Source organism: Halictus rubicundus, chromosome 1 (genome assembly GCF_050948215.1).
Source record: "Halictus rubicundus isolate RS-2024b chromosome 1, iyHalRubi1_principal, whole genome shotgun sequence".
NCBI lineage: Eukaryota > Metazoa > Arthropoda > Insecta > Hymenoptera > Halictidae > Halictus > Halictus rubicundus.
In genome coordinates this window covers 26,899,527-26,914,198 of record NC_135149.1, presented here as the reverse complement: position 1 = coordinate 26,914,198, position 14,672 = coordinate 26,899,527, and the positions used below count along the sequence as shown (strand labels likewise).

General features: G+C 41.4%; 1 protein-coding gene across 5 annotated transcripts in view; it reads right to left on the bottom strand.

Annotated features, from left to right (window-relative positions):
- Window positions 1–167: 167 nt before the first annotated feature.
- The window catches only part of LOC143359213 (PTB domain-containing engulfment adapter protein 1), a 57,608-nt gene continuing 43,103 nt past the window's right edge, over window positions 168–14,672 (bottom strand). For 2 of the 5 annotated variants that reach the window (XM_076797021.1, XM_076797012.1), the window contains exons 2-9: window positions 6,920–7,018; window positions 6,773–6,840; window positions 3,620–3,802; window positions 3,215–3,559; window positions 2,439–2,650; window positions 1,770–1,984; window positions 1,456–1,682; window positions 168–1,385 (exon numbers count right to left, since the gene is read on the bottom strand). In XM_076797021.1, the coding sequence (XP_076653136.1) occupies window positions 1,311–1,385; window positions 1,456–1,682; window positions 1,770–1,984; window positions 2,439–2,650; window positions 3,215–3,559; window positions 3,620–3,802; window positions 6,773–6,840; window positions 6,920–6,989 (1,395 nt within the window). In that variant the 5' untranslated portion in view covers window positions 6,990–7,018 and the 3' untranslated portion in view covers window positions 168–1,310. Of the gene's footprint in view, window positions 1,386–1,455; window positions 1,683–1,769; window positions 1,985–2,438; window positions 2,651–3,214; window positions 3,560–3,619; window positions 3,803–6,772; window positions 6,841–6,919; window positions 7,028–14,672 lie in introns of all 5 variants that reach the window. The other 3 variants (XM_076797003.1, XM_076796996.1, XM_076797032.1) reach the window with 3 other exon arrangements.

Below are 14,672 nucleotides of genomic sequence, written 5' to 3'. Positions count from 1 at the left end.
CGGAGTCGTATGAATGAAGGTTATGTTGTTCTACTTTTCTATATGGAATAGACATTTCTCTTGACCTTCTGGTCTCCTATGCCCATTAGATATATATTGTGGAATGGATGCACCTTATGCAAGGGATTGCATGTAGGACATGGCGTAAAAGAAAACAGATTTCTTGGTTACATTATTCACGCATTATATTCTTAACGATAATGCTTAAACAATAGAGCAACAATAATAAAACAGCATTTCATATGTACACAATTAATAACCTTCCTTTTACTGTATCAAACGCATCGGCTTGCACGGCCTCCAAACAATGCATGTTCTCTACACATACATAAACGTCTGCAAAATCGGGACTAAAAAGTCTTGAACGACATTCATGCCAATCCGTCTTTTTCATACGTTTCCGTGGAAAGTGGAATAACGATCGAAGGAAGAAGTAGGGAATGATTCCTATGGGAGTATTGCAGATGTTACTCATACAGACACATCTATTAGTAGAATAATGATTATCACTATTTTTAGTTAGTTTCTCGATTCTGTTTTCTTCTACGAGTTCGCATCGCCAGAAATGCACAGACGTAGTTGGACTTAAGTTAGATTATATCTGCATAAAAATATGTTATGAATTTCTCTTCAACCTCATGGTAATAGGGACGACTATTGTATTGCTTTCAAACATTCCCCGATAAAAAAATATCGGATCGCCGCTTCGCTGCGATTGAAATTGATCATGTCGAAAAGTAGCGATTCCCATAACTCTTGGGGATGCATTACACTCATTGAATGGAACATCTTCTATTAATAAGACTTCCAAAAAGCATTTTGTTCCTCCACTTGTAAATATAATGATTCAATAAAAGGCACGGAGATTTCTAAAGAGTCTTTGAGGTTCTAATTACCCACGATTCAATAACCTCATCAATCGAACCGCAATCAATTTTTGTCGCATCCTCACAGTGCGCTGCAAACAATTAAAATTTCTCCCAAGAAAAAACAAACAGTATTAATAGAGGAATCATGCGAGTATCAATACCATTTGTTTTCTCAAGTTCCTCTAGCGATGTAACATTTCTGCACTGTTCGGTATCGAGGCTTACACTACTATCAATATTTAGTAGGCGTGTGATAAATATCATACATCACGATAAATATAAGATTAGAATAATTATAATAGTAATTGACTAATTTTGGCTTCGTATAAATGTAGTTCCTAATTTGCCTATACGTTTCCTGGACTTTTATGCTCTCTAACGAACATATAATGCATTATTGGCCTTTCCCTCGTTTCTCCCTTTTCAAGGGGCATTTTTCATTCAGTTCCGTAGGGGGTCCAAGCTTTCCAACGAGAAGTCATCCGTGTCGATGGATAGGCCTCTACTAAAACCATCCTGAAATTTCAATCGTTAATCATTTCCCGCATCGATAATCAAACAAAAATTAATAGATCAAATCGTGCACCTTCATCTCAAGTAGTTTCTTATCTAAAAGACCAATAGCGTTTTCCAACTCCTGCTGGCTCGGATTGGAAATCGTTGTGGGTGCCCCAAACTCGCCCATCTCGAACGGATCATTAAAATCATTTTTAGTATTCATTGGCGGCGGTGGGTTGAAGGGAATGCTGCCAAACAAATCCTCCTTCACTCCGTTTTGGCGTCTGGAGTCCTTCGCCTTCGGTGGTGGAGCCACTAAACCAAAAACAAAGAAGGAAGGAACACATTAAAATTTCAATCTTGTGAACTCATATCCGAAAAGCAATTTGGTAATTAGCTTACACAATGGAGGTGGACTTGTAGTCCCGTTACTCTGGGAGAAGAAATTGTTACTCGGAGATATCTGTCCATTCAGAAGAGGATTATGGTTCGTTTGATGATTGGTTGTGCCATTCGATGCGGTTTCGTATGCTCTTGGATTAAAATCTTCCTCGAACTCGTCCATCAGCAGTCCTTCCAGTTTGGTGCCAACCGATGGCGTGGGAGTTGGCTCACTTCTGCTTGCACCAAAATTTCCCATAAACATCCAACAAATATTCCAAAGAACGACGACACATTAATTGCCAAATATCAACCCCACAATATTCCACAAAATCAAAGTAATTAGCCCTTTTGAATCACAAAAATTCTAACAAAATTCAATACATTTACATATACATATCATAGTGTAAATTAATATTTAACACTAGAACTACCAAGCCCGTCAAAGTGACGGATTTCAGATTTTTTCTTTTACAATTCGTAAAGTTATAGAAATATTTTCTTGAGAAATTTTTTAGTATACTTTATTATTCAAGTATATGTTACCAAAAAAATCCTATGAAATCTGAATTAATTCAATCCTGTTGTTATCATAAAGGAATATACATAAGTCTGGTTTAGGGCTTTGCAGTTGTATGTAGTGTTAAACCTGGTCAAAGAATAGAATCATCCATAGTAGCCTCTACGTACCCCATGAAGTTGTCATCGAAGGTCTTCTCAAAACTTCTCGGAGGAACCGGCGGTGGTTGGGACCCGTTCGGCGTATTTCCATTGGTGTCGTTGCTCGTGTTCAAAGAAGATTTGTTGCTGGTACCGTTCACCTGCGTTGTCTCGCCCGATGCCCCAGGAACGTGTAGGATATCCGGTAGGTTGTGCTGCGACAAGTATGCCGACACATCCGCCTAGGAAAAGGATAATGGGACCATTATTCCCTATTACACTTCTCCACGGGGAGCAGCTTTAACCCTTGGGCCGCTACTCGTCAATTTTCCTTAATATACTTTTTGGGGACGCACTCATCTCCCTTTAAATCTACCGTGAACAACTGTGCAATTATATTGAGTAAATCAGCTGATTCAAACCTTTAGTCTGGGGCGATCTTAGGCTATACAATTACGACATTATATGAAGTTAATCAGCTGATTTAACACTAGGTTTACGGAGCAGTAAAAGTGACTATTTTAAGGAGAATATCCAAATTTTTAGCCATTTTAAATAATATATAACCAAAGAAATAAATTTGTTGAATAATTCCCCATGGCTGCATCTTTACAACCTCAAATTAAAAATATTAGTACGCGACATTTTGACGTCATCCGTAAACCTAGTGTGAAGTCTTCAGGAATTAAGCAAGGTGGATTCTTCGCAGCCATGAAGTTCAATACTACATCAAATTTGAGTCCTCTAAAGCGAGCTAATCTCTACTATTCGATCTTTCATTAGCTGTAGCTGTTCTTAGAACTAACCGAGCCTTTGATAGCGGCAATGTCCTGCAACCGCTGACGATACACATTATTCTCATGCTCGAGCCGCTTGATCTTCTGCTGTAGAACCATACATCGCCTCTGCGTCTCCAAATCCTTCCCCGAGGTCTCCAAAAACCGCCTGTACGCTAAATCAAACGCCTGACCAATCGTCAGCGTTATTTCCTCGGCCAGTTTGTCACTGACAAACACGAAACACGTGTGCCTTTCCGCGTCCTCTTCCTTCGCGATGAAGCTGAAGAACTTCTTCTCGCCCTTGTCATCGGCGCAGTAGGATATTCTGTGCAGCGGGTACTGGTGCATAATCCGCTGGAAAGAAACAATCGACTGAACATCAAGTCTGGTTGAGTATCTTAATATCCAATTGATTGTAGAACGCAGTATTACCTTCGGCGACGTTTTCGACTTCGGCTCCTGAATAGCGACTCCATCGATGCTGATGGTCAACTCGACTTTTGGAGTCTTCGTTCCTTCACTCTTCCTCAGCTGCTGATTGAACTTCAGCTTGCAGATTGCTTCCTTCACCACATCGATGCCTTTGGGTTGGTCTACCTCTGTGCTGCCCAGGTACTGAAACATTTAATTGAGAAATTAGGCGGATGCATTTACTGTCCTTGGAGTCCATTACAATTGTGTTTATTTTAAACTTAATGTGCTTCTTTATAAATTCTTCAAAAAATTCAATTTAATTCCTTTCTCTACAAATTTTTTTAAATTCAATTTAGTCTATTTCCTCACAAATTCTTTTAGGTTCACTGTAATACACCAGTACTTTTTTATTCAAGGGATTGATCCTTTTGTAGTGTCGGCTACCGAGCAACATTATAAATCACACGTGAAAGATTATGAATCGAGGGTAATCATATCCGGATGCATAATGCATCCTATCTTTTTTTCTGTGCGTTCTCCGGTTGTTGGTGATTATCATAAACCATTGCCCCCTAATAAACAGCCGAGATGATACGGCAACAGGATCAATGGTCAAGGCAGCCTCTAACGTTGATTGAACGACACGCGTACCCGCAATTACTACTTTGTGGCATCGATCGATTTAGCTGATCTATTTTTGCTTTAACGATCTTCGAGTCTGCAGAACGGTCTTCTACATTTGGTCAATTGAAAGTTGACTTTGCAACGCTGATCTCCGAGATAAAACTTGCCACTTTAATCTTCTCCTTTAAAAGACCAATCGTTTAACTCCGTTACACTCCTCGAAAATAATTGCATAAACGATCCTGGAATAGTACATCACTATTTTCTGCTTCACACTTTGAATCAACAAATTGTACATATTGTAAGTTGCACGTTTGTTGCAAGACATGACACAGACTGTGCTTGATTGCAAACGGCTCATTATTTTTTAGGACACTGTTGGCAAAAATGGAACGTGTAGACGACAGCAGGACGCTTAGAATGATGTTGCAATGAGTCAATTTAGGATGAATGGACTTGGATGCAGAAGAAATTCTTTGGGCAGCTCTCGGACGGCATTGAACTCCTCCAAAAACAGGAAGCTCGCAACGATCCGACAAATTTCGCCGAAGGGATACGTTTATGCTAATTAATCGCCAGAGTAGCAGCAACAACGGGATGTGGCCGATTCGTCTCGGTCGGCCGAATAGTGAAATTCACCTCGGTCACGAAATTTCAAGGTGCAACGAACTTTTGCGCGTTCCAACGTCGTCCGGCGCGCAAGTTCGTGTATTCGTATTCCGAAAGAGGCGCACACACGCGTGCCAAACCGATTCCCACAGAGAAATGAAAGGCAGGGAACACCGTGAGGGGATTATGCAACTTTTTTTTCGAGCGACAGGGGCCAATGCAAGAGACGATGAACGTGATCCGGCTGAAGAAACGTTGCCTAAAATACAATTCCACATTAGACTCCTACCGACAAATCGACGGACATTCAACAACCATTATTTTTCTCGATTTCAGATCAGAACTCAAAAACAAATCTCCACAAGTAAAATCCTCAAAATCAGAGTCCACGAATGAAAATCATTGAAGATGATCGATTCTATTGGTCGAAGGGTTGCGCCTCATTTTTCACGTGCAATTCGCTCGAGCAATTGTTTAATTAGTCGCGACTGCGTCGACTGGGAACGAGTGTCTGATTACGTATGACAACGCGATACGTCTGGAGCTAATTAAAATTAAAGCGAAGCGCGATAGTACACACCCCTCGCGAATCCACATTGCCGAGGAACCATAACGTTATCTCTGTCGTCCGAAGATAAAGCTCGGCTTCTATTTGTGCAAAGTAAACTACTTGTCCGTTTCGTCTGTTTGGGCGGTAGTAAATTATCTTGTTATCTAGCAACGTTGCAACGTGTGGGAAATAATAATAATCGTTTCCGCGAGTGTGCGACGCTTTCGCGGATGAGAAATGGCGGACGCGGATGTCGAACGACCTTCGCCTTTCCGCAGAGGTCAACATCTGGAGGAATATGGGCCGCGATTGGAAATCGTTTGTTTTTCCTTCGCGGTCGATCAATTTCGCAAACGCGGCCTCGACGGCCGTTGCTAAATTCGCATGTCGCTTCTGGCTTAGCGTGCACTTTATGGGGAATGCGTTCGTATCTCTCCGAAGAGTCCGGAGGTTATTAATAAGTCGACGTTTATTTATTACAAAACGCCCAGGAATTATGCAACGCGGCAACGTGCAGCCACCATGGCGGCGAGATTTCCTGTATATGGATCAATTTGCGGGGAGCGCGAATTGCCAGCGGGATAGAAACACGTTGGAAAATTATTAGAAATTGGGGAACATGAGAATTTTATCAAGAAGATTCAGTAAAAAATTGCTTAAATTTTTTAGAGGGGATTTTGAGAGTGTAGGTGGTGAAACTGCGGCTTTGTTGGTCTCTTGGCAACAAATGTTTTGAAACTGAGCTGGAATTAAGACGAAAGAATCCCCCCAGCGTTCAAACAGTTAGAAAGTCTACCTACGTCCGTACGTACATGTTCTTGTCCTTGATTCGAGTATTTTCAACGCTTCGCCAATCAATGAAATAAAAAGAAACGCGAGATCGTTATATTTTCTCTGCACCGGCCTGCGCAACTGCAGAGAAATCGGAGAAACAAACAACTCACGTAAATAAAAATCTACATTGTTTCACAGTCTCGTGTCCTAAAAAATGTCAATTACCGGTTCATTTATTACCGAGGCGTATAACAAAGAAATTGAACGCGTCGCTCGATGCGAGAACTCAAAAATTCTCCATTAAAATGAACAATAAAAATATGAAGCAGGCTCGTGGCACGATGCAGTTTATATTTCTTTGACAAAATATAACAATGAAGCTTTTGTCTGTTTTTAGGCACACGCTCGCACGGTTGCAAGGCAACAAAGAGCACAAAGAGTCGAAGAGAAATCCGTGAAATCGAGAGTTCACCAAACGACTCCAGTGAAATCGCATTAACGATTATCGTTTCACACTTTTCATTCGTTTTTTCTGTTAGATGGAGCGATTGTCTGTCCATTTTGAAACCGCCTGCGCAATCCAACGAATTTCTAAAGAGGCGGGTGAACAGTACCTTGACCAGGTAGGCGATGTGGCCTTTTTGCAGCGCATCCGGTGGGTGTATCCAGTTCCTAGTCGTCCCTACAACAAGGATTCAGTGGTTTTATGCAATCGATCGATCGATCAATTCTATTCAGAGATAGTTGGTCTGTCTACTCACCATTTTTGCTCGTTTGATTTTTACTATTCGCCGAGTTCTGCGCCCATTTCAATAGCGTTGAGTTCCTCATGCTGTCGGCCTCTGATTTTCACCTGCTTGCTGATACCCGAAACAAAAGAAGAATCATCCATAAGTATTTGTACGCAACACTTGACTTGTGCAACAAATATTTTAGATATATTACTGAAGTACTACTACTGTTATTAATAGTGACTACTACTATTAATAGTTCTGAAGGTCTGTGGGAATGTTTAGAATTACGACTATGCTTTTAGAGTTCGTGGGGACCTTTTAAGACTTGGAAATGATTTTGAATACATTTTTAGAGACCATACAAATGTATAAAAGTGTCCGGAGATGCATAAAGATCGTTATCTATGCTTCCTGCATTTGTGATTAACGTGAGAAATTTTTGTGCAGAGCTGACTTATGCAATAAATATTTTAGATACAATTTTTATGGCCTGTGAAAAATTTGAAGATCACGAAAATGATTTTAGGGCCTCAGAAGAGAACCTTTTAGGATCGAAGAAAAGGCTGGAGCCTTTGAGTAAATTTTTCTAGACTACAAAAAAGTGTGAAAGTGTCCAAGAGCCATAAAGACCGTTTTCTGTGCTTCCTGCAGTTGTGATTAACGTGTGAAATTTCTGTACAGAGCTGTCTTACGCAATGAGCATTTTAAACACGGTTTTTAGGACCTACTGAAAGCTCGAGACTTATGTAAAATATTCCATCTAGTGCCTGACAAAAAGTTGGAGGCATTGAATACATCTTTAGAGAACAGGAGAAGGTGTGAAAGTGCCCATAAACATAATTTTCTATACTATCCGCGTTCTCTAATTACCGTGTGAAATACGAAATAGTAGAAACTTCGGGAGAGTTTAAAACACAATCCGCATATCCGCATTAAAATCATTCAGACGAGATAATCAACTTCTATTTCGTTCCTGTTTCGTGCAACAGCTTCAGGAAATTTTCATTTATGTAGATCCTCAGAGATAGAACCAATTAAACACTGGTGGAATGATTATTGACGTGTTTCCATTTCGCCGCTCGAGGAAATATTATCATTTAATTACAGCGATGCTGTCGATTTCCTGCGAGTGGAGATCGTACGAAAAATTCCGCGAGGATCGCGCTCGATCTACGATCGACCAGCAAAATTTCGCTCCGCTGGTGGACGATTTTGTTGGAAACCGTGTCAGATTTCCATGCTTTCATCGAGATCACTTTCCTGGACCGTGGCACGCGATAGAGAAACGTTTCTACGTGATCATAACTCTCGGACAGACACTCGTGAAGGCGTTCCCCGCGATGCAAAACGAGCGGCGAACACAAATACCAGCTCTTGTCCCCTTTTCCTCGCTGGAAATGGAAATGATCTCGGCGAGCGAGATGATTTCGCGCGGTCCAAACCTTTGCGTCATCCTCCATCCTCAAGTTCAGATTGTTGTTACACGGATTTCGCAATATAGCGGGTGTGCGTGTGTGCGAAACGCATGAAAAATTACACGCACACGGCCGCGTTTTCCAGTCTGCGGTTTTCTGCCACCGCATATCTCCTGGGGTACGTGCTACGGTTTCTTTGGGTTGATTTTCTTTGATCTACCGGCGGATTGGTTTCAACCTGAACACCCGTTAGATTAACTGTTATATTATTAACCCTTTCGGAATGAGTGTCGACACATTCTGACGATCTTGTGTACAGCATTCTTCAAGTTGCAAAGACGTAATGTGATTTTGTACATCCAGGAAGATCAGTACGTGTTTATATTTCCTATTATTTATTCTATTATTGCACAATATTTGAGATGGTAGAACATACACAGGCTCACGAAAGTATTCGAACGCTCTTTAACACTTTGACTGCCAAAGTAGGAACCTCAAAAATTCCATAAGATCAAAGTAAGTTATTTAATGATATAAAAATTGGAAAAAATTACATGTATGATATTGATATTGATCCTAATTGAATTTGGTACAATGAATATATTAACGTAAAAATTCATTTTAAATCCTGGAGAAATAATTCCGTCACCCGCACATGGATGACATGGCCAGTCAACGTGTTGAAACAGTATAATTTTTTGTAAATTGGACCAAACGACCTGGCTTTTTTTTAGCAATTAGAAGAATTGGTTTTCCAAATCATGTGGAAAAGATATTTTGAAAAAATTGCGATTGGTAAGAATTGCATGAGAAAATAAAAATGGCACTTTTTACAACTTTTGTATTTGAGCCTGTAATGAAAATTTAAAATATGCGTTTTGTGGATCTATGTTAGTTATACAGATGCTGAAAACTTCGTTGAAATCGATTAGTATACACACGAGCTACAAATTGTTAAGTGGTGAAAATGGTAGTTTTTCAATACTTTTGTTCAATTTCTGCTTAAAATCCACAGATTCTAACATCTTACTTTCGATTAAATTTTCAGTGTGTTTATAACTAACATAGATCTACAAAATGCATATTTTAAATTTTCGTTGCAGGCTCAAATAAAAAAAGTTTTGGACAGTGCCTTTTTTATTTGCTCTTATAATTCCTAGCAATCGTAATTTTTTCAAAATCTTTTTTGCACGTCATTCAGGTTGTTTGGACCAATTTAAAAACAGTTATACTGTTCTGAAGGGCGTTCGAATACTTTCGTGAGCCAGTGTATTTTCATTAAAAGACTCTCAATCAAGCCACTCATTAGCCCATTTCGTTTTCGCAACTTATTTAATCGACACAAAATTGGCCCAACGGTACAAGATCAATGCGACAGAAAGATAATTAATTTTATATACTCCTCGGTTTCCTAACATTATTTGCGTCGTTTATAACTAACAAGACGAAGCACAGAACGCTCTGTTTGCTCAGAATCAGTGAAAACTATGTCAAATTGATGCGAGGAACGAACATGGTCTGATGAGTGGCTTGATTGAGAGACTTCCACTGAAAGAACCAAGCGTACACAAGCCAATCGCTAATGCTTCGTATGTTGCGAAATAAATTTTTATTGACAAACTACTTTGCAGAAATGTTCAATTGAAGAGCCAAGAGTCCGTAGATTCGCGATAAGGTAGAGTGCCCACGTTACCGACAAAAATAGGCGAAAAAAGGTTTCACGTGCCTCAACTTTTCGCCCTTATATGAGAATATTTTTCGCTGGGAAAGGGCTCGTTCGAAAGAGGAAGTATCAATCTAAGGATCTCGTCAAGGTTCTATCAGGTCTTTAATCAATTTTATGAAGAAATGAGTCAAATCCGGGTGGAAAGAAACAACGTTGTCACAGCATTATGTTTCATCGAGGGGATGAATCTATCTGAGTGGAGCACGGGACAAACCCCGTTGTCATGACCATGGAAATAGGAAGCGTCGAACCGGCGAGTTAATCCAACAAGTACCAATCGACCGCAAATATATCCGGACCTAAGAAGCTTTCCGTAGATTCGCGATAAGGTAGAGCGACCACGTTACCGACAAAAATAGGCGAAAAATGGTTTCACGTGCCTCAACTTTTCGCCCTTATATGAGAATATTTTTCGCTGGGAAAGGGCTCGTTCGAAAGAGGAATGTTCAATCTAGCGCACGCTGGTCACGAGCTGACGAGATTATGCAGATACTTGGTAATATAAGCGTCAGAAGTAGGCCAAAAATTGACGATGCGCATGCCGTGGAATCCAAGCATTTTTACGCCATTGGATGAGTTTTCTGGATGAAATCAAGAGTAGCGCGCGCCAGAAAATATCTCCAGCTACAAATTGAGCTATATTTTGTCTTGATTCTCTGCGAAACAAAGCCAAAAACTTGAAGCACGTTTCTGGCGTCAGAATTCATGATAATCGATAATACAGAGCAAAAAATCGTCAGACCAAGACCAAAACTGATCTTAAGTCTGTGTCTGAAGGCTGTGAACAGAAATTATACAACAATTGCGGATCTGCTGACTCTGAAAAAGTCACGTGACTACCCTTGGCCCTTAATGGTATCGCGCAGCTCGAATGGACCATCATCGAGCCCATGACGCGCAGGAATCGGCAGAAAAATCACCTGGTCTCGCACCTGTTCCGCGCGAAACGTCGCATAAATCGTGCACGGATTGAAATAAAAAAAAAAAGAAAAGAAAAAATCGTGTCGTTCATTCAGAGAGAAAAGGCTTGGCGTTGCGTAATCGCGAAACAACTTTTCACCGTTCGCGGACCCTGGGAAGCGCCTCGTTGCCTTTTTTTCCTCCGTTGAGAGTCCGCGATTATACAATCGCGGAGATAAAATAATCGCGGAACCGTGTCCTGGGAGCGTGGAATTCGTCAATAGAATTGCTTCCTCGACAAATTAGTCTGCGTCTCGCGTAATTGTTGATTCATTTCGCAACGCGCCGCGCGCTGCCGATCTTTCCGCAGATTTCACACGGCAGCCCGAAAAAGTGCGAATACGGTAAACACGAATCTGCAGCGTGCAAATTCGTGTTAGGCGAGCGACAGTACTTGCGAAGCTACGAACAATTACCACCCCCCGAAATAAAGTGTTCATCTCATTACAATACAATCAGACAGGTATTCCGAGTCTTTATTTTAACAACTCATATTTTTTGTCGGATATTTTATGCGATGAATTTCTATAATATTTATGATTTTTGAAGCTTCAGACTTGTTTGTACATTTTTGTATTAGTTATGTAGGAACGGTTTCTTGTATTAATTATTTAGAAAAAAGAAATTTGTAGTCGAGGAAGCTATGCAGTAATTGTTTTGACGATTTTGATCGTGCGTTTTCCGCTACCGGTGTTTCGGCAGCTTTCCGGTGCAATTTCTCGCAGGAACGCGGGGAAGTTCATAATTCCGTGGCACTCTTCAAGTTTTAATTAGCAGGCCGCGTGAAACCGGCTTAAAGCGCGGACGATTGTTCGCCGTTCGAGCAGTCAGCCTTGGACACGAAGGCTAAATCCTTTCGCGTTTCATCATCTCGCGCATGACACTATTCACACTTCGAGCGGTTGCTGTGTGTTCAATTAGATCAAGTATCCACCGACGCGAGACGTGCAAAAGTCACCTCCCGTTGAATTCCGAGGGTACCTTCGCAAATGTTCAACCTGAAAATCAAGAATCCAAAGCTTCCTCGACTGTGCTATCGGCGAAACCAACAAACAAAACAAATAAAACCGGTGAAACAAAATGTAACCAGCAGCGGTACATTTAGTGCAAGTTAACGGACCAAGGCCGCCATATAAGCGGCATGGCACTTTTAATTATTGTGTCCGATGCCGCGTATATGGCGGCAAAATATAAGTATAAATATTTTCCTTTCTATACTTGATATAAAAATGTTGAGTCCATAGTTTCTTTTCGTATGAAAAATTGCTTGGATCTGGTGGGAAGTAAACTTGAAATACTTCCGGACCGTTAACGGTTAATGATCGTTTTTGAGGTGGTTCTATTAACCCTTTGCACTCGAAGCTATTTTAACTCGAAAACGAAACATTTCTTCCGACCTCGAATATCTCCCTTCTATATATTTTTCTTTTCATGTTATGGTGCAATTTACTCGTACAATACTGAAGTTTTTAGTGATTCATTGAGTACAAACAAATTTAATAATACAAAAATTATTTTTAATAACGATACAACAATTTTTAGTGGAGCCTTGGATTCAAGTGCCGAGGGCTAACAGTGCAGATTTCAAGGACAAAAGTAAACAAGAAAGTAAAACTATCGTTTAAACGATGATTCTCATTAGACAGTCGATCCTCGCATGATCTTCTCGTGCACTGGCCGAGCAGCGCATGGCCCGTGACGCGTTCTGCTTCCTCCAATGTCGAAATAATTATGCGTATGCACACGCGGATCATGCGAGCGCGGCTCGTCTGCCAGAATGGAATCATCTGCTGGATTACATCCACCCTTCCGAGCCCTTCTTCCCGAAGACTCTGATATCCGAGAAGTATCATAAACATACTGTCCGCTAATCGGCTTGCTATACCGAAGATGTGATGCTAGCAGCCAGCGAGTGGAATAACCGCTGCGGGAGAGCGTTTCAGTGGCGTGTCGCAATTTTCCGACGATAGGCGCATTCCACTGTGAAAACGGAATCGATTTTCCAGGGTTTTCGAGTCGCGAGAACCAGCTGCCGGCAATTTCGAAACGACAACGAAGCAGAGCGGCCCCTGAGCACCAGGCACCGTCGACGAAAGAAGGAGCGAATTCCTCGAGTGTTAACTGAAAAATGAGCGCAATCACGATCTCGCTTTTGTGCCGGTGCTAGCCGGTATCTCCTGTACATTCTATTTGAGAAGCGTTTAACCGTTGAAAGGTGGAGGTTCGGATTTAATGCACGACTTCCTATTCCTCCCACGTAGCCGCAAAGAGGTCGGAGCAAAACGGCCGGGCCGAGTCGGTCCGGTTCTCCGCATTGTGCCCGGTTACTTCTGCGAACCCGCCAACGAACCGAATGCTACCCGCCCGGAGAGACTTTCTGCGCCTTTCTGCGCCTTTCCGCGACTCGACGTGTGCCCCGCCACGCGTACAGTCACCCGCAATAATCGATTCCGCATGGAAACGCGAACACGATCCGACGCCTACGCCCGCCGAGCTCGTTGAACCCAACTGCACAATATTCTTGCAATCAGCGCGACTTTTTCGAGGAAGCGTTACGCTCAATTTCTTCGAAACAGTCCGGGATGACAGTCTGCGAAGTTTTGATCGGATCTGACCAGCCGTTTTTCGGAAAAATGGGTTCGATCTTCGAGCGGTCTGTCTAGTTGAAGTAGTTCTAGCCAGTTAGGGGTTCTTCAGGAATTTTCCAAAACGAAACTAGTTGGTACATCGGTTTTAAACTTTTTGGGCTTGTTTGCCAATCTTTGGAGAATGTTGTACAATTTTTCTTTCATGCGGAAATCACGATTTTGTTGAAATAGGTTTAATCTTTCATGGGGTCTATCTAGTCTGGCCCGATTGGGTAGGGAACTTGGATAATGGACCTCCAGGATTTTTTTTAAACGGACCTGGTAGGTACGTCGATTTTAAATTTTGTGAGCTTGTTTGTCAATCTTTGGAGAATGTTGTACAATTTTTCTTTATGCGGAAATCACGATTTTGTCGGAATGGGTTCAATCTTCCAGGGGTCTATCTAGTCTGGCCCGATTGGGTAGCGGACTTGGATAATGGACCTCCAGGATTTTTTTAAAACGGACTTGGTAGGTACGTCGGTTTTAAATTTTGTGAGCTTGTTTGTCAATCTTTGGAGAATGTTGTACAATTTTCTTTTATGCGGAAATCACGATTTTGTCGAAATGGGTTCAATCTTCCAGGGGTCTATCTAGTCTGGCCCGGTTGGGTAGGGAACTTGGATAATGGACCTCCAGGATTTTTTTTAAACGGACCTGGTAGGTACGTCGATTTTAAATTTTGTGAGCTTGTTTGTCAATCTTTGGAGAATGTTGTAGAATTTTCTTTTATGCGGAAATCACGATTTTGTCGAAATGGGTTCAATCTTCCAGGGGTCTATCTAGTCTGACCCGATTGGGTAGCTGTAGGACCTTCAGGATTTTTTTTAAACGGACCTGGCAGGTATGTCGGTTTTAAATTTTGTGAGATTGTTTGTCAATCTTTGGAGAATGTTGTACAATTTTTCTTTATGCGGGAATCACGATTTTGTCGAAATGGTTTTAATCTTCCAGGGGTCTATCTAGTCTGGTCCGATTGGGTAGCGGACTTGAATAATGGACATTCAGGATTTTTTAAAAACCGACCTGGCAGGTACGTCGGTTTTAAATTT